Here is a 19,510-nt window from a genome sequence, read left to right as displayed (position 1 = left end):
AAAGTTCACATGACAGATGCATGGAGTGGAGAATGGAAATTAATTAGTCCAAGTTGATGTTTGCTCATGTAATAAAAAAAAAAAGAAGTGTTTAATTTTGACAATAAATCTGGTGAATATTCTTTGGTGATTGCAAGTACCTTTAAGTAATTAGGAGTGATCAGTGATTTTACTTTCACGTAAAATCGGGCTTCAACTGCACATCTTCAGACATCACTTACCTTCCAGAATGCTCCTCTTGCTAGAAACAATTTGTCAGAGAGCTATGACAGTTAATGAGGGTAGGAATCAATGGTTATCATGCAGATAAAGTAGAAACCTGCTATAGTAAAAACTCTGATATAGTAAAGTGAAATTGAAATCACAGTTCATCTTCCAGAGACAATTGTATCTTTTTTTCCTTTTATATATTAAAGACATTTTTGATAAAAGTCAGTTATAGTAAAGTGTGTCTGGCTGCGGCGATGTACTTAGCACAAAATGACATTGCCACACGCACGCTACCAAAGACTGTGAGGCAAACTTTTCTTTTCGAAAAAATAATTACAATGGCAACTGTTTTTTAAATGCCTTTACCACCACGCTCATCAGCTCTAAGGAGAAGCCAACTTTAAGTAGGTCTTGAAGCCGTGAGAAAAAGCATGCGGCGCCAAGGAAAAAAAAAAGCCGATTACGGATATAAAAAGAAGCTGATGCGGTTTGCTCAGTAAGTGAAAAAGAATAAGACTGCAGTGAGAAATAGGGAAGGCAAGAAAGGGCCGAGCATTCGCGGCACTGTACATGAGGCAGCGGCGACAAGAAGTGGAGGCGTGGCTAGCGTGACATGTGCAGCTTCGTCCTGCTGGAGTCTCACGCGTATTTCTCATCTTTTACATCCTAATGACAAAGTGGAAGACGATGCCACATTTTTGCAAGGCTTTGGTTTTTGCATGAATCAAACTCAGTTGTATACAGCAGCCATGCTACATTCATGTTAAAAAGACACTTCCATAAGTTGTGAACAAAAAGTCTTATAACCTTCCCAAGCATTTTCCCCCAGAAGACTTGAGCACAAGGCCAGGGGAAATCTAGTAAGCACTGAAAAACGGGTGGGTACCTGGCACGAGGGATTGAGATTGCTACCTCCCGAATGCGAGGCAGATGCTCTGTCACAAAACCATCGCTTCGGACTAAAAAAAAGACAACATACGAGCTTTTGACGCATGAAGCAGACCTATGGTAGTCCGATGGCGGAACCAATCACTGACCCATCAGTGCAACTTTTTGGTCCATGAATCTTTTCCCAAGCATTTTACCCTAGAAGAACCGAGTCCCAGACCAGGAGAAATCTTGTACTTATTGAGAAACCAGTGGGTACCTGGCGGCACCAGGGATAAAATCTAGTACTTCCCAAATGCGAGACGGATGCTCTACTATGAGGCCACTGCTTCGGTTCAAAAAAGGACCACATATAAGCATAAAGCAGACTTATGAAACTGAAAATATAGAAGGCATTTCTAATCCATAAATTTAAATTAATGCAACCTTGGCACATCTGGAAAGGAAACTTAGAACCTGTTGCCACTGATCTGCACTCATTCTTGAAGACAATGATATACAGTGTGAAGCATACGCTTTCGTATATTATTCACCCCTAACATTATGTCTCCCACTATTTTTCGAATGCTTTCATGCTTCATTTTCTTAATAATTGTTTCTTGTTAAATCTCGTTTCCTATATTTTTTCCTCTTTGCAGGTGTGACGAAATAGTTTTTTAAATCTCCCTTTCCCTCCTTCACTGCCGCTTCTGACAAATGCCTTCATAACCCCTCATTGCTTCTCTCTTTCCTTTCTTGCTCGCTAATTTGTTTTTTTCTTGCGGCTACTACTACTAGTAGTACTCACAACCAGGTTGACATGGTGATGCACTATCTGGTTCCCACTGTCCTCTAGTCCACAGCATGTGCATTTTTTACCAAGTTACCTACTTCCCTCTTCTATTTCTCATCCTTTCTTTCACGCGTTGACATCATGCTAAGTTTATTGTTTACTTGGGGTGCCATTGCATGAATGAATAAAAGGCACGCATGACTGGGCTGCAGTCACGATTGTTGTTGGCCCTCGACTGGCATGTTTTGTTTCACTGTCGGCCGTGAAACGTTCCCGGTTGGGGTTATCTCACTTTGTTTGTCAGCTATGTATTTCACAACTTTTGAGAACTCTGCAAAAGTATTAGTCTGGGAACAAACTATAGGACAAACAAAGATAAATATGAAATGAAACGATGCAGGACAGGCATTAACTTCTTCCAACTTTCCAAGCAACTAAAGCATACGCAGCAACGCTATCTCATATGCCCAGTTAACCAAACTGTTCCAAGACCACACACCTTCGAAAAGTCATCAAAGTACTGCCAACATATTCTCTACCTCTCTTTTTTATATGAAATGCTTCCAAAATCTCTAGTGCCCTACTATTTCTGCTCCCTCCCAGAAAGCCTATCTCCTGAAGTCATGGTTCACACTTCTCACACAGCAGGCAACTATTTTTTACCTGGCAAAAGTTCCGCTACTCTGTCACAAACAATGCAACTTGCACACTGTTGTGCTAGATGTGCTCCTCCAACTTCTTTCAGTGACCGTGCATGCTCAGCTGCACAGTCATTGACACATTGCCCTGTTTGGTCCACATAGAGCGCGTTGTGTATTTACACGCGCACCATAGAATGCTTCTCCCAGCTAAACTGCTGAATCCTTGCAGCTCTAATTTCGCAGAAAAATGGCATTTGGTATTCAGCATATTCTTACGGAAAATTTGATTTGGGTACTTGCCTGCTTTGATCAGAAAAAAATTAGAGATGTTCAGCGCTGCTGAACCGAATGTGAAACGAAACCTTAAGGCTACGGATGACCGAGCGTTGCATTGGCCACGACCAACATTCCACTGAATGCATCAAAGTTCACTGACTGGCATTCTAGGCAGAATCTACTTTGATGCCCTCTGCATGCGATGTCGGCAGATGCTTTCGTGCTCCGCTCGGTCAGCTCTCCAAGGCAGCACTCGCATGCGCTTACTCTCCTCTCTGCACCAGTGTGTACATCTGCTGGGATGCCGCTACCCTACTCCTCCTCTCTGCCATGAGTGCAGCAGCAGAGAACCTGTGGAATAGTGCAGCTGGTCACCGTGGCAACGGCACATGTGCAGTAGTGGCCTCTGCCCAGCTCCACGAAATGCTCTTCTACTAACCTAGTGTAGCTTTCCCTAGGAAAGTCGGATGTCCGCATCGCCTGGCGGCGGCGAACACTAACAAGCCGCTGTCCCAGCGATGGCACTGGTGGTGCAATCTTTTCAGTTCACAGCTCAACAAGACTTACTGCAATTATCATCATCCTCAGCTTGACTATACCCACTGCAGGGTGAAGGCCCTCCAATTAACCCAGTCCTATGCTAGCTGCATCCACTTGACCCCTGCGAACTTCTTGACCTCAACCGCCCTCAGCTACGCTTTCCTTCCCTTGGAATCCAGTTTGTTACCCTAAGTGATCGCTCTACATGCCCTGCCAATGCCTTCTTGATTTTCATTAGAATGTCAGTGACTTAAGTTATTTCTCTGACCCACTCTGGACGTTTCCTATCTCTTAACGTTATCCCTATCATTTTTCTCTCCATAGCCCTCTGCGTTGTCCTCAACTTAAGTAGAACTCTCTTGGTTAGCCTCCACGTTTTAGCCCTGTGGATGGGTACTGGTATGGTGCAAGTGTTATATACTTTCCTCGTGAGCGATACCGGTAAGCTGCTAGTTGTAATCTGGGAGCGCTTGCCAATACACAAACACAACTCACAACTCACAATACACAACTCTTCAAATTTAGTGCAGTTTTAGACAAACAGTGATTGTTATTTATAATGCAGTTAGCAGAGCTCTCTTCAAACATTTCGCAGAAGAGTCCCGCTCGCCTGTTCCTTCACCTAATCTGTAGGACAATGTTGCTGCAAACAACACGAGATGGTGCCACCGCTGCCAACAGTGCCTTGCTTAGCTTCGCCACTGCCACAGATGATGCGAAGACCGGGCTTTTTATGACTGAATCAGGGGAGTATACCAAACAAATTTAGTATAAAAAAATGCTAACAATCAAATGGCATTTTTGTGCGAAAATGGAGGTGCGAGGATTCAGCAGTTTAGCTGAGTGAAGCATTCTATGGCGTGCATGTAATTGCGCAATATGCACTAAGCCTTCCCACAGGTCAACGGTATCTCATATACCCTCCCATGTGCAGCATTTCAGAGAGCAACATTTCACAAACAGATTTCCACACTTCTTTTTGCCATAGCTCTTGTCCCCTTCGTCCGCAGAAATACTAAGGCATGAGGGCCTTTCAAGCACTTCTTACATAAAAGAAAGGAAAAGAATGCGTTAGCGATACTTTGATGGCCATTTCAAAGATTAAGATATCTTATATGGACGTTTTGATTGACTGTGCATAGCCCCTTTTTCTGCACATGCCCTGGTTGCTATACGATATTTGCTGGCTACTGAGCGAATAAAGCTAGATGAAGTTAGCACATGTCTTGCGTCGTTTCTTTGTGTCTTTTTTTGCACTATAGTTCCCTGTCTTAATTAAATATGTTGCACCATCTAGCTCAAATTAACATTCTTTTAAATCTTCACAAGTGTTCTACTTACCCAGTCCCTTTGGAATAATCTAGCTCAAATTAACATTCTTTTAAATCTTCACAAGTGTTCTACTTACCCAGTCCCTTTGGAATAGCTAGCCTTCTCCTATGAAAAGGTGCCAACATTGAGCCTGCTTCTTGCAGTAATTCATCAAGTACTTTGATATGTTCTTTTCCCTGCTACTGCCACTTTTGTGTCATCTTTCCCAGGTCAGGGATTTACAGGTTTCCAGCTCAGACAAAGCCATCTTCAAAGTAGCATCCTTCCATTTCACTACTCCTCACCCTAACTCTCCACTCCCTTGCTTTTCCAAGTCAACACTCCTTATGTACAAGTAACAAAACTTTTACAGTCCACCACTGTTCACCCATTTCTCTCAACTGCTCCTCAAATCTTATCCTGCTAACAGGTTGGAATGATGGCCATTCCAAGTCACATTGTACCCCCTGATTTCGTGTTTTCCATGTGGTTCCAGAGCAAGCAAACACTGGTTTCTTTCTAACTGTACTTGAACCTCCCACCTCATACTTAGGACCATTTAGCTGAATTTGTATTGCTCCGTTAAATGCTCAATGCCATTATTTATCCATGCCATGCTCTTACCTACAGCACGACCATCTTTATCTGATGCTTGCCACCCTCATACTCAGTTAAAATCATGAATACTGGTTCTTCGTTGCTAAACTTCAGACCTACTGTGCACCAAAGATGTCCATCAACCCCTGAAAATTTTCCCTGTTGTCAGCTATTAGTACTGTGTATGTTAGTCCTGGTAATGACTGTCAGTCCATCCTCCATACTTGAAAAAAAAAAGTTGAAGCCAAGTCTGCTCTTCTCTGGTTCGGTCTCTAATCCTTGTAGGTACAACATGAACAACAGAGGTGGCTTAGGACACCCTTGGCTAAGCCCCCGCTGTATCTCCATAGGCTCCAATACCCCTTTCTGCCATTTTATAAGCACATATTACCTTTATAGATGCCTTTCAAAAGATTATTTAATCCAACCTTGGTGCCGCACTGCAAGACTTGGTGCCCCAACGCCTTACAGCGACTGCCTTGTGGTGGCCGTGCTAACTTCATGCTCAAGCCCTCATCGCTGCGCCTGATTTTGTTTCTTTTTTGGCTTTCCGCAGCATTTTCATCGAGGTATCGGCCTGCGCCATCGGACACAGATAACCACTCCCAGTGTGTCAACCTGCAAACCACTATGAGCGCCATCTGGACCTGTGTTCTCCTGCAACCACCCCAAGTGCATTTCTCACACTTTGGCAGCAGCAGCAGTACAGCTCGCACACAACTCAAGCCACTGTTTCCACTATCTTTCAAGTCAGTGTTGACTGTTTTTTATTGGTAACTATCCTCTTGTCGTCTCTGCTGCTGCTGCCAAGGTGTTTGACATGTCTAATGAAAGAGTTTAGGCAAGAGATATACGAGCTCCGTATCGCCCTAGAAAGAAACCTTTGGAAAACCAGCAACTGAAGGCTCAGAATGAAGCTCTCTTGTCCGAGTGCGAGCAATTAAAGAAACTTTCAGTAGAAGACGACAAGAGAACTATCGCCTTCGAGCAGTATTCCCGCAACAAGAATATTGAAGTGAGAAATGTTCCCGTAGCTACCGATGAAAACCTCCCGGAAATCCTTGAGAAAGTGCGAGATGCTACAGGCGAGCCTATCGAGAGAAGCGACATAGACGTTCAGAAGAGCGTGTTGTCGGGCTAGTTGGTTCTGCATAGTATATAAGAGAAATGCGCAACAACTTACACAGGACACAGGAAGAAACACATACAACAGTTCACGAGTGCAACTACGAACTGTTTAATGGGGTGAAGCAACCACAGCATATATACAGAAAAGCAGAGCATGCGTAAAGGTAGAGCAGGCACACACATCACAAACACCGCAATTTTACAAAAACGAATCAAGATATGAAACTTCAGCATCATATATCTGCAATGAAGCATCACTTACGCAGCGATCAGATAGTTTTTTGACATGGTAGGCCTCTAAGATAAGCCGGGCTTTCACATTGGTACTCCTGCCTAGAATCTTTGTCATCTCAAATCTTGCCCTACACGTGCTAGTGCAGGAAGAAATGTGCCCTACAAGGTTTGAATTTTTATCATTATTGTCTACATTTTTTGCATGCTCTCGTAGCCGGTCATTAACGCAACGGCCAGTTTGGCCTACATAGGAAGAGCCACAAGAAAGGGGCAAGCAGTATACCATTCCTGTGGAGCACATAACATAGGAGGTGCCATGCCTTTTTTTGCAACCCCTTTCAAAAACGTCAGAAATGCGGCAGCAAAGCTTTGATAGCTTGTTGGGGGCTGAGAACACCAAAGGTACATGGTGTCTACCGGCCACTTTCTTCAGGTTATGAGATACCTGGTGCACATAGGGGACCACAACTGGCTTTGAAGCCGAGTAGTCAGGTCTTTTTGGGGCGCCTTTTTGTTTCTGCAGGAGGGTTTCAGCGATGGCAGATATGACCGGACCAGGGAAGCCTACCGCCAAGAGGCGGGAAACCTTATAGTCGAGACTTTCCTGCATGCTATGAGGGCACGACTTGTGAAGCGCCGACTCCAAACAGAGAGACGCAATGGCTCTTTTTACAACCTTGGAGTGTGAGGAGTCGTATCTCAGTAGCTCCTTGTTAGCACGGGGGGAATACATATGGCAAACTTGGTTGCCACAGAACGTAAGTTTGAGGTCCAAAAACGTAACTCATGATTATCTGGGAGTTCATGTGTAAAAACCAACCCCCGTCCCAATTGATTAAAAGTAGCTAAAATCTGTGAAACAACCTGGTCAAGGGATGTAAAGGTCCCAGACTTAAAAAGGATTAAAAAATCGTCAACATATCTAAAAACTTTTAAAACCGGGCCGTCACTTAGGGTTAGTTGCAATGAGTAGTCAATATAAAATAAAAAGATGTTGCATAAAATTTTCTGGCTCTTATATACAATCATACTTGCATCGTCGCCAACAAAGGGCTCATATAAACAACTTTCAGCCCAATTTTAAACCATTGCTGCATGGCGTTCCACAAGGCAGCATTCTTAGACCACTGCTTTTTAACATATACGCTAATGGTCTGGTGAACATTATGCCGATGACAGTAGCCTATTTTTCTCATATCAAAATCTAACCCACCTGGTACAAAAGGCCAATGAACTGTTTGAGGCACTAATGGCTTGGAGCATAGCTAATTCTTTAACTATAAACGCTTCGAAAACTAAACTGATACCTTTTTCTCTAAAAATAAACGAGTAAGTTCAGCCATCATCCTTCATCTTGCTTCTTCACCCATTGAGTTGGTACTGGTGTTTAAAAGTTTGGGTGTTGTGTTTCATAAAAGTGTGCTATGGAATTCACACACTGACCTAGTTCACACTAAACTTTCTCGAACAGTTGGTATTTTAATGCAATTTCGGTCTGTTTCACCCCAACACATTAAATTACTCCCGTACAATTCACTTTTTGTATCCACAATAACCTATGGCTATTTGGTGTGGGGAACGACAACTGGCACTAATTTATCTAAAATATACCGGCTTCAAAAGAAAGCCATAAGAATTGTGGCTAACGCAGCCTATGATTCCCTCATAAAACCTATTTTTAATTACCTTAACCTTCAACCATTGCCTGACTTCTATAACTCACTTTTATTGAAGAGCTATTATACATGTCACAAAAATGATTACCCCTTCCTGGAAACACTGGCTGTGCTAACTACACTTACAAAAACATATAACACGCGAAGTGAACACCTTTTGAAAATTTCTCACACTCACACCAATTACGAAACAAATGTTAGCATATTTACTTCCACAAGTACTTAATTCCACTGCAGACTCACAATAACAGACACCTGTATTTCAATGTATTTTGTACTTGCATGTCTTCATTACACTAATAAGGCTTATTTATCATTAATTAATTCATTAATTTTTTTATTGCTGATTCCTGCTACCCTGTGAACGGGGTGCTGGCCGTTGTCATCATTTTTTTTTTTTTATACTGGAATAAAATGAAGTGAATTGAATTGAACCTACAGCTTTAGTCTTCAATGTGTCCAGCATGACCACAAGTTATCTGGAACCACACTGCTGTAGACCCAGTTAATATAAAGTCCAGAAATGCTAGCTATAGGAGCCCATCTTCCTCACCTGCTGCTTGGACACACTGAGTTGGGTCAATGAGATTGTCCTCTAACCTCCTTCGCTGCTGGAACCCGTGTCGTAGCTCCCCCATCATACTGCACCCATGCCCACAGTCTCTTTTTCATATCTGCGTCACCAGCCTGTAAATAGTAGAACCCCTTTATAGTAATGTCACTGGGACCAGCAAAAACCTTTTCTATATCAGGGTCTTTACTATATCAGTTGTAGGTGATGACATGGTCCTGAAGATGCTGTCTGGTAGTTAAATCGCCACTTACTGAACACATCTTGTTGCTTAATGAAAAAAATAAAAAATAAATAAACACTGAAATACCTTCCATCTCGCTTTTATCATCTCTTCATGGAATTTTTCTCGGTTATAAAATTTTTTTACATCTAGTGGAAGTACCGTGAGGACAACATGAGGACAACATGACTACAAATATAACTAAGTTTGATTTCATATGAAAATCAAACCCTTGAATGAACACAGTGTCACTTTCTGCGGTTTCTGTCTTTTAAAAGGCAATAAATGATAAATGCAAATGGCAGTCAAGGGCTTAAAGACTGCACACGCTGCACCTCCACTTCTTGCCTCCGCTGCCTCATGCTTTGTGCTGCACAGTGTTTTGAATGTTTGCCAGTTTCTTCACCTTCCCTATTTCTTGCTGCACTTTTACTTTCCCTTACTTTCTGAAAGGACTGTGCCGCCTCCTTTCTATGTTTGTAGGCAGCTTTACTGCTTTTTTTTTCCCATGCGCTGCGTACTTTCCCTCACGGCTCCAAGGCCTCCGTAAAGTAGGCTTCTCCTAAACGCTGCTAAGTCTAGTGGTAAAGCCACTTAAACGGACCCTGTGTTATTTTTGTTTTCAAATGCAAAAAAAATATATATATACATTTTCCTCGCAATTCAGGCAGTGCGCGGGCGGCGATGTCCTATCATGGGAGTCGTCGCCGCGGCCAGGCACACTTTACTATAACCGATTTTTACCAAAGATGCCTTTACTTTAAAGGGGGAGAAATGTACAGTTGTCTATGCAAGATGAACTGGGACTTCAGTTTCACTTTACTACTATATCCGAGTTTACTATAGCGGGGTTTTACTATAATGCTAACCCTGCTTAGTGTCCATTTGTCAGGGGCATTACCACCCATTGTGCTCACTCCCTCTCATAATGTTCGCTTTGATTTTGAGTCCGATTCTTTTATTGCTGAGATAAGTGGAATGCATCTTTTTTCTTTTCTTCAGGCTGTCACCAAAGAGCTACATATTCCCTGTCAGTGCTCTTAATTGCGCAGGCTTCTTTTCAATGTTAGGGTTGTTATCTTGTGTTTTGTACACTCCTGTCCAAAACCTTGCCAAGGTTGGCAGTGCCTGAAAAATAAATAAAACTGCCAGCCAGCTGAGCACTAAATCCCCCTCTACAAAACTGTATGCACTCCGGTGTCAGAATGGTAGCCTGCACTGAATGCCTGCCTGAATGCAAACAGAGTACAGTTGAGCCCATTTATAAGGAATGCAGTTATAACCCTCGCTTACTACAAACGAAGTTGGAACCACCGTCAAAATGTGTATTACAGCTATGGCACTGCGTCTCAGATAAAATGAACAACCATGATCACAAGACTCGGTTTGTTTGTTTATTTATTCAGCTGTGAGCAGGCCCATTGCGTGAGCAGTGTTCGTCTGCTACAAGTGGATCAACCAATAGTCCATTTACACTGTGATGACAATATTGTTGTAGAAAAAAAACCTGCAAAGTTTTAGAAATATGTTTTTCATCTGTATTATCCTAAAGCTTTAAGAAAGCAACATTACAATAGTTATTTAAACATTTTAGTTCATCTTTTATACCACGTGGTGGCTTGAGGCGTGGACGGATAGATGTGTTCCATTAAACGAACATGTAGACGTCTACGAAGCCGTCTTGCTAGACGTCTAAAGAATTGGAATACATCCAAAGGCAGACTTTTCATTAACTAGACTGGGCTGCTAATCTTGCATTGCCTCATATGCAAGGAGGTTTGGTTCGGCATGAGAATAAGCACACACACCTTGCGGGCATCCCAAGCAGTTGCCAGCCGTGACAGCCTCAATGCCAACTGGGCCAGCTCGTCTCCCAGGACTGGCTCCACAAAGTGAGGTTTGGCTTGGCTCAGGACTTCGTGGGCAAAGTCAGCTACACCCTGCCGCACCTCCCAACCTGACGGAAAGTCAAGAGCCTCGCTGAACCGCATCGCCATCTGCAAGTCAGCTCCCGGTAGGCGCTCAAAGCAGTCAGCTTCAGCAAGGCTGCAGCCAGCCTGGCTTCTCTGCAACACAAGACCCAGACCAGGTAACGTTCACAGCTAGTTGGGGTTGAATCGCAAAGTACTGCTGCTGCTCAAGTCCGACGCGCATGATCTTCACGCCAACAACAGTCATTCCTCTACAACTGCAAGGCACACTAGTTCCCCCCCTAACTGCAAACTACTAGCCTGCAGTAGTCTTCGTTGCCACATACTTCCTACTCTGCAAGACACTGTGGGTGCCACCTTGTGCCACCAGTATAAAAGTCACACGGCCACTGGAAGACCCGTGATATGCCAAAGCAAAGCCACTGCAGCCACAGGGGATGACAACTTTGATGACAAAGGAAGCTGCCATAGCAATACTGAACCCTGAGAGATGCACTAGAGGCAGTCCATCTGGCGTGATTGCCACACAGATGGCTACAGCCTCAAGCTATATGCACAAGTCAAGAATTTAGCGCAAAAATAAAGAACAATGGAGAAAGAAAGACACATAAGACGATCGATAAGCACTAATCAATCGTTCGTCAATCATCTTATGCATCTTTTTTTGTCCATTGTTCTTTATTTTTGCACTAAATTCTTGACTTAATGGGTCACCAACTATCTCAGCAGCATGCTCTCAACTATATGCACATGTGAAACTCCTACACCAGTTCAGTTCAGTTCAGTCGTTCAGTCATGTCCGACTCTTCGTGACCCTATGGACCATATCACGCCACGCTTTCCGGTCTCTCACTATCTTCCTAACATCACATAACTTTATCTGCAGCACCTCGAGGATGCCCTCTAACAATCGCGTTCGCTGCCTACCCCTTCTCCGGTGACCCTCAACCTTTCCCAACATCAAATCTTTCTCCAGCGACTCCTCTCTTCTCATCGACCAGAGTAGCTGAGCTTTAACTTTAGAATTTGACACCCCAATGAGCAGTCAGGGTTTATGGTCGACAATATCGACTGATTTGACCTTTTGCCAGTCCAAGGAACTCTCAAGAGTCTCCACCAGCACCACAATTCAAACGCGTCAATTCTTCGGCAGTCAGCCTTCTTCACAGTCCAACTCTCGCATCCATACATCACAACTGGAAATACCATAGCACGAGTTACAGTCGAACCCAGATATATTGAACTCGAAGGGGATCGCGAAATAGTTCGATATATCAATAATTCGATATACAGAAATCGGCTTGTGACGGCACTTACGATGCGAAAAACCGATACCGTATTTGTCGCGTAATCAACCCATTTGCATAATGGACCCACCCTCCACTTTTGCACCCGAGAATTTGAAAAAAAAATAAAAAATTGCGTAAAGGCCAGCTCGCCCACATGCAAGCGACTGAGCGATCTCAGCGACGAGCGGCAGCGACAGAGCGAAAATTTTCAAACTTGTTGGAACTGCGTCCCTCTCGCCGCTCGAGCCACCGCGGCAGCTCAAAACAAGGTTTCTGTGTCGCCGCGGCGGCAGAAATCGCGAGCATTTTCGCTTGCATGTCGATGGCGCGCGTCAGTCCGTTTCGGTCGTCTCATCCACAGCTCATTGGCACCGTGCCAAGATTCTGCGCAGCGGTAACGTCAGGGCGCGTTTATCTTTTGATAGCTCCTGCGGTGGCGGGGAGCGAACTTGGCAGAGTGCCCGTGATGGCTTGAATGAACAAGCCTGGTTCGATTTATCACGCCGCGCTTGGGGCGGGCGTCATGATCGCAGCAGCTGACCGCGTGCTTTCGCCGATTCATACGTGCAAGGATAAACGATAAAAAAAAAAAATAATAATAAAATAAACATTCCCGCAAAAAAAAAAAGAACCCTGCCGCTTCTTAACGTCCGCAGCCGCCATATCTTACGCTACGCCGCGCGTACAGCACAACAATAAGAAAGGATGACTCTAAAAAAAATAATAATAATAATAAAAAGAAAAAAAAAACAGCTGCTGCTGCTTAACATCCGCAGGCGTCATAGCCATGTCTGCATCCACCGCCGCGCCGCCGCACGCAAAGGGTTCGCAACACACGCTGGAGAAAGCATCCGACGTCTGAAAACGGGCTGAGCTGGCTTGGAGCATGCGTTGCGCGTGCTGAAGGAGAGAGATAGCTCGGCAAAAGAATGGGCACGCCCACGCACATGGCTTGCAAACGTCATGTGTTGGCGCACGGGAAACGACAACTGCAGATGCGCGGCGCTGCCCAGACCAGCCGTCGCCGAACTGTCCCCTCTCATTCCTTCCGCGCGTGGCTTGAAAACGTCATGCGGCAAACGGCCAAGGGTGATGCAATCGTCTTTGGGGAAGGCACACTTTCCAGTGCGTGGTGCGGAGTTCGATATATCGAACGACCGGTGAAATTGAGTTCGATATATGACGCGAATTTCCTATACTTTTACATGGGATTTTCAAGGGGATATTCCGTGAGTTCGATATAACCGAAATTCGATATATCCGGGTTCGATATAACCGGGTTCGACTGTATACGGATCTTGGTTGGCAGTCTAATGTCTCTGCTCTTTACTAGGCGGTCAAGACTAGCCATGGTTCTCTTTCCCAGAAGCAGGCGTCTCCCAATTTAATGACTGCAGTCTCCTTCCGGGGTAATCTTGGACCCCAAGAAGAGAAAATCTGTCACGGCTTCCACTTGTTGTCCCTTGATGCTCCAGGATGCCAGGACTTGATAGGGCAAGACGCCATGATTTTTGTCTTTGTAATGTTTAGTTTAAGCCCAAACTTCCCACTCTCTTCTTGTATGCGCATCAGTCTCTTGAGTTCCACTTCACTTTCTGCCATTAAAGTGGTATCATCCGCATATCTAAGGTTGTTGATACGTTTTCCAGCAATCTTCACTCCAGCTGAAGACTCGTCCAGACCGGCCTTCCTCATGATGAACTCAGCATATAGGTTAAATAGGCAGGGCACAGTATGCAGCCTTAGACCATGTCCAGTTCTGACTCTGGCCTCTTGCCCTTCATACAGGTTCTTGAGGAGACAGATGAGGTAAATTGGAACTCCCATCTCTTGGAGAGCTTGCCACAATCTGCTGTGATCTACGCAGTCAAACGCTTTTGCATAATCAATAAAGCAGAAGTAGATGGGTGGGTTATGCAACTGCATAACCCACCATACTGACTCAGTGGTTAAGACGCTCTATCAGTGAACCGAAGTACCCGGGTTCAAACATGGAGGTGACACAAAGAGGCGTCCATGTACTGTGCAATATTACTGCCCGTTAAAGGTCTCCAGGTAGTCGAAATTACTCTGTAGCCCTCCACTATGGTACCCCTCTCTCATTCTTATTTCAATCCCAACTTCCTCCCTTCTGTTACCGCCCAGTTAGGGTGTGCATAAAAAAGTGCAACAGGTGCTGGGCCTTTAGTTTCTTATAAACAAGTTTACATTAAAATATAGTGTTAGTCATAGGGAGTATGCTTGGTTTGACCTTGGTCTGGATTCAAGGTCGCTGAGTCGGGGCCAGGCAAAACTCTGGGATGTACGTGAAGTAGTAGGGCTTTCACTCTAAAATGGAATGTGTCTAGTCTGATACCTTTATCAAAAAAATATATATATCCTCGCAGCTGATGCTGTTTTTGCAACAGCTCCATATTCTCTGATTAGCAAAGAAAACTGGAAAGTTGATACAAATTCTTCATAGACAACACTGCAGTAAAGAGAACTGAACTTGGACTCATGAGAAGCGGAAAGAGACATGTTCTCTACAGTTACAGTACCTGAATGTGGGTCAGTAAATCTTCCTACGGTAATCAGCATTTCTAACACCTTCTTATGACCTACTAGTAACACTGGTCTGACCTACAGCGCATTGCCATCTTTTAAAATTTTTCAAGTGGCTTTTCAAAACTGCCTCAAACATAACAGTAAAGTCAAAGCATTTGCTATATACATTTCACATTTCGCTCAATTTCGATTTGTAGTACTTGGTGCCATTCAGTTGGCGTACTGCTGTTAAATCCCTCTCACACCCGAAGATTTACTGTCATTCAATATGTATGGCATTCGATGCAGTGCTACACGATAACATAAATGTCATTCAAAGATTATGGCAATTACAGTCAATTAAAAAATTACTATATTTAAGGGATTATTATTACTGATCATCAACAACCTAAAAACCTGGGGTCAGCAGCTGCCGGCTCTCTTCATATGCTGGCAAGACATCCTTTCTTTAGTGAGGTTCGGCATGGGGCTTTTCATGGGCACTTTCTTCATCAGCTTGTGATAAGATTCATTGCCTGATGTTGTTTTGTCAGCCACAGCCAGAAAGCCTCTCGGCATGTCATTTGATCGATTTCCCGCTGATCAGGGACTAGACGCCAAATGGCGAAAGAGCAATGATACAGTAGAACATCATCTGCAAAGTCAGTAACCATTGGAGTTCCTCAAGGATCTATTTTGAGCCCCTTACTCTTCCTGATATTATATATTAATGATTTGCCTAACTCGCTGAATCATGTTAATTGTACTCTGTATGGAGACAACACCACAATATCCCCACCTGAAAAAACTGTGACCATATTAGAACAAGAACTTAGTGCTGATCTCAATCACATTTTATTGTGCTGCAAAACTGACCTACATATTAATCCTGCATAATCTAAGATCGTTATTTTCCATCCACCTCCTATCAGCCCATTATAATGGGCAAATAAAATAAAACCAATTGCTGGGCTAGTTGGTGCATTTCACGGAAAAGGTAAGATTCCACACCGCTAGCAAATACGAACTCGCAAATAGACACAGACAGGACAGACACTGAATTCAACTTTTTCGAAACAACAAAATGAAACTTCTTTGAAATGACAAAATGCTCAAAATCCTAACGTGACATTCATACCTTGCCGACGGTGTGGAAGCATTTGTTTTTGAGCATGGTCAAAAATGTTTCATTTTTTGTCACTTTGAAGAAGTTTCATTTTGTTGTCGTTTCAAAAAATTGGATTCAGCACCTGTTCTGTTTGTGTCTATTTGCGAGTTCGTATTTGTTAGCGCTGTGGAATCTTTCCTTTTTTGTTTAATGGGCAAACTCTGTTGCCTAATAACAAAGGCACTTTCCTTGGTGTAGTTCTGGATCAAAATATGAAATTTAATCTGCATGCTCATTCTTCATGAAAGAAGATTTCCTTTCGCTTTCATATAATTATCAAAATGCGCCCCTATTTTCAACCCCACATTATCGTATCACTGTACTATGCTCATACAGTCATACCTCATACTGCTTCACTTCCTGGGGTAGTACATATTATACGCAATAAGATAATATTCACTGCCTTCAAACCCAAGCAGATAGGTTGATGACATTTAGCTCACTACTCTCCCCCTCAACTCCACTTCACCATAAGCTAGATATCTTGCCTTTCCACCTACTGTTTTACTTCAAGCTTTCATTCGTCATATACTGATTTAACCACAATATCTAAACAAAAGAAATAACACCAAATTTTCTGAACGCTATAATTTTCTTAGTCCCAAATTTTCGAACAATCTATAGGGAACCCAAGCTGGAGTTTGCTCTGCGATGCCATCGCTTGGTTTCTGACGGAGTTGAGAGAAGCGGCAAAACTTGTGCGCAGCCACTGCCGAGTAGCACACGGCGCGAATGGCAGGAAATATGGTAAGATTCATATGCACTGCATGTTTACAGAACTAAGTGCCCAAGCTGTGGCAGTCAGTTTTTATTTAAGTGTTAACAGTTCAGCAGCCTATGCTAGGGGCCAGAAGAAGAGTGACGAGGCTACCTCAAGAGAGTGCAACAGCGTCACCTCTCAAATTGTTCGGTTTGGTTTGTGGGGTTTAACGTTCCAAAGCACCTCAGGCTATGAGAGAGACACCGTAGTGAAGGGCTCTGAAAATTTCGACCCCTTGAATTTCTTCAATGTGCGCTGACATCGCACAGCTTATGGGTGCCTTGCTTTTTGCCTCCCTCGAAAAGCGGCCACCTTGGCCGGAATTCGATCCCGCATCCTTGGGCGTAGCAATCAAGCGCCTTAACCACAGAGTCACCACAGCAGGGTGCGTCCCTCAAATGGAAAGTGTTGGCTAGCAGTGCTGTGCTTTTAGTAGACACTATTGCTGGTGCCCACTCCCCAATGAACCAAGGTGGGAACCACTTGCCCCCAAGTCCCCACCCAGCAGCAGGGAGAGCCAGGCTCGCAGGAGGTCCAACTTGGCGGCCGGCTGCCGCAGTCGAAACAGCGCGGGCCCCACGTCCTCGTATAGCACCATGCGCTCGGGGTCCTCAGAGGTCACCTCCTCGGCTGAGAGAAGGTTGGGCCGATATGGCCGCCACTGGCGAAGATCCCGCAGGCTCTCCAGTCTCAGCCACAGGGCATCCACAGGGCTTGGCGCCCCCTGCACCAGGGCATCCTCCTCCTCCTGGCAGCAGCCGTCATCTGCTGTCGCAACAGTGGACCATGCATACACTCCATCATTAAGAGAGGCACACACAGGGGTCACACCAACATGGAGTTGAGAAACACAAGGCAGCAATATCTATTCTTAACTAAACAATTTTATCGCGGCTGCAATTAACAGAGATTTGTGAATTCAAATGTTAGCTCCAAGTCCTCCTTCCCAAGCTTTCCCCTTTTTCTTTGCTTTTTACTGGCTTCAATTATTTCTGCATGTTATTTGTTGTCCGCCTCTCTTTTCTTTATTATTTTAATGGCTTTTAACTGTTTTGCCATGTGAACTGTTTGGCATCAGTGTATTCGTTTTTTTTTTTACAAGTGAATGTTCTTTTTGCCTGGAAGTGTTGTTTTAGATTCCGTAAGCATTCTTTTTTTTCACCACTTTTCACACCCTTTCCATGACAGTTATCTTCTCATGTTTTTTTAAATTTGTTACCCCCTTGTCATAGTTGTTTAGGGGTACATGCGCTTTTCATTCACTCCAAGCCTTCTCCCTTTCTCTGAGGTGTTTTATGCTCCGTAATGATCACATACCGTTGCAGTTTTTCAAACCGTTATTGTTGACATGAGCGGGTGTCGCTTTCTGCATCTTGCTGTTCCATGCATAGGTTTTTTTTGTTTTTTTTCTATGTAATTCGGGCTCTCACAGATTTTTGTTTTCCATAGCTTTTCATGCCAAGCTGGGATTGCAATCCTGATTATGTCTTTTTAGGTGTGTAATGACATGGCTCATTGTAAAACGTATAAATCATGCTTCTGCTTTGCACGCAATAACGTTGGTAGTCTGTGCCCGTACCATGTTATGAGTTTTCTTCTTGTGCCGTTTAATTTCACTATGTTAATCTGCAAAAAAAAAACAAAAAAAACAACCAATTTCAAAGCACTGAGGAGGGATCTACTGAGCCTGCTTTCTCAGTGCTTGTCTTTTTTGCACTCCGTCTTTTTCCCCTTAAATCATGAACAAACAAGCCTAAGCATTATCTTTCCAGAGTGAGAGACTGCTTTATAACGCTAAGCACAATTTAAAAGGGAAAAAAAATACAAAGAAGGTACTGCACTGGAGATCTGTTATGTACACGACTACCGGAGAAGACTGCGGTAGGCAAGTTTATTTATTTATTTATTTACACATACTGCAGCCCTTTTTCTCTGGGCTATAGTAGGAGTGGGCACGAACAGCATAAATCGTATAAAGTACCAACCATCAACATGGCAACCACTACAGAAGAAACAAAAACAAACAAATAAGTACTGCACTCGTGTGCAAAACAAACCAAAAATGCACACAGAATACATATTTTCTCTGCGCAAATAACACAGGACAAAAGTAGGAGAAATGAAGAATGAGCGTTCGTTTGTCGTTTCCTCTTCCTTTATCCTGTGTAGTTTGAGCTGAAAAAATATCCATTCTATTTATCAAGACCAACTAGCCCATCTCTCTACGTTAACGCACACAGACAGTCATACAATACACTGCTGTTGAGAAATTATTTCAGTGGGAGTTTCTGGGTGCTGACAGAAAGCGAGCTCCAATCAGCTATTGTTTGAGGAAAAAAAGCTATTTAAATAAGTTAGTCCATGCATAAAAATGCGTAATGTTTAGTGGATTGTGACTTCACAAATGAACTTCAAAACACTGACTGCCATTCACTCGGCGTGACTTTTGCATCACCATAGTATCCGTGCATAGCAATGGTGCGGGATCTCTCCACAGGCTGTCCCCCGTCCACACTCAGCACAGCCAATATTCTGGCAGATGCAATGCACCCTATGCACAGAAATGGCCATGTTTTGAATGTGTCATACAAATAAACAGGACTGCATCATTAAGTGATCTTAACAATTTACAAAAAATTGTAAAATAGTGTAACAAAAGGCACGTGGCACGTGCATATAGTAAAACTGGTTAGCATGACCATTTTGCATAAAGAATATAGACATTTGAAATTAAAATTTACTGCAAACTAGAGGTAGAACACACACATT

General features: G+C 43.6%; 1 protein-coding gene across 2 annotated transcripts in view; it reads right to left on the bottom strand.

The window, feature by feature from the left end:
* LOC146177806 (nuclear exosome regulator NRDE2) overlaps window positions 1-19,510 on the bottom strand; it is a 151,711-nt gene that overhangs the window by 53,628 nt on the left and 78,573 nt on the right. The window contains exons 10-11 of one of the 2 annotated variants that reach the window (XM_084580587.1): window positions 17,229-17,509; window positions 10,876-11,133 (exon numbers count right to left, since the gene is read on the bottom strand). In XM_084580587.1, the coding sequence (XP_084436713.1) occupies window positions 10,876-11,133; window positions 17,229-17,509 (539 nt within the window). The remainder of the gene's footprint in view (window positions 1-10,875; window positions 11,134-17,228; window positions 17,510-19,510) is intronic. The other variant, XM_084580588.1, reaches the window with a different exon arrangement.

The sequence above is a fragment of the Amblyomma maculatum genome, chromosome 10, assembly GCF_055883805.1.
Source record: "Amblyomma maculatum isolate TAMU_Amacu chromosome 10, ASM5588380v1, whole genome shotgun sequence".
Taxonomy (NCBI): Eukaryota; Metazoa; Arthropoda; class Arachnida; order Ixodida; family Ixodidae; genus Amblyomma; species Amblyomma maculatum.
This window is presented reverse-complemented; position numbering and strand designations above follow the sequence as displayed.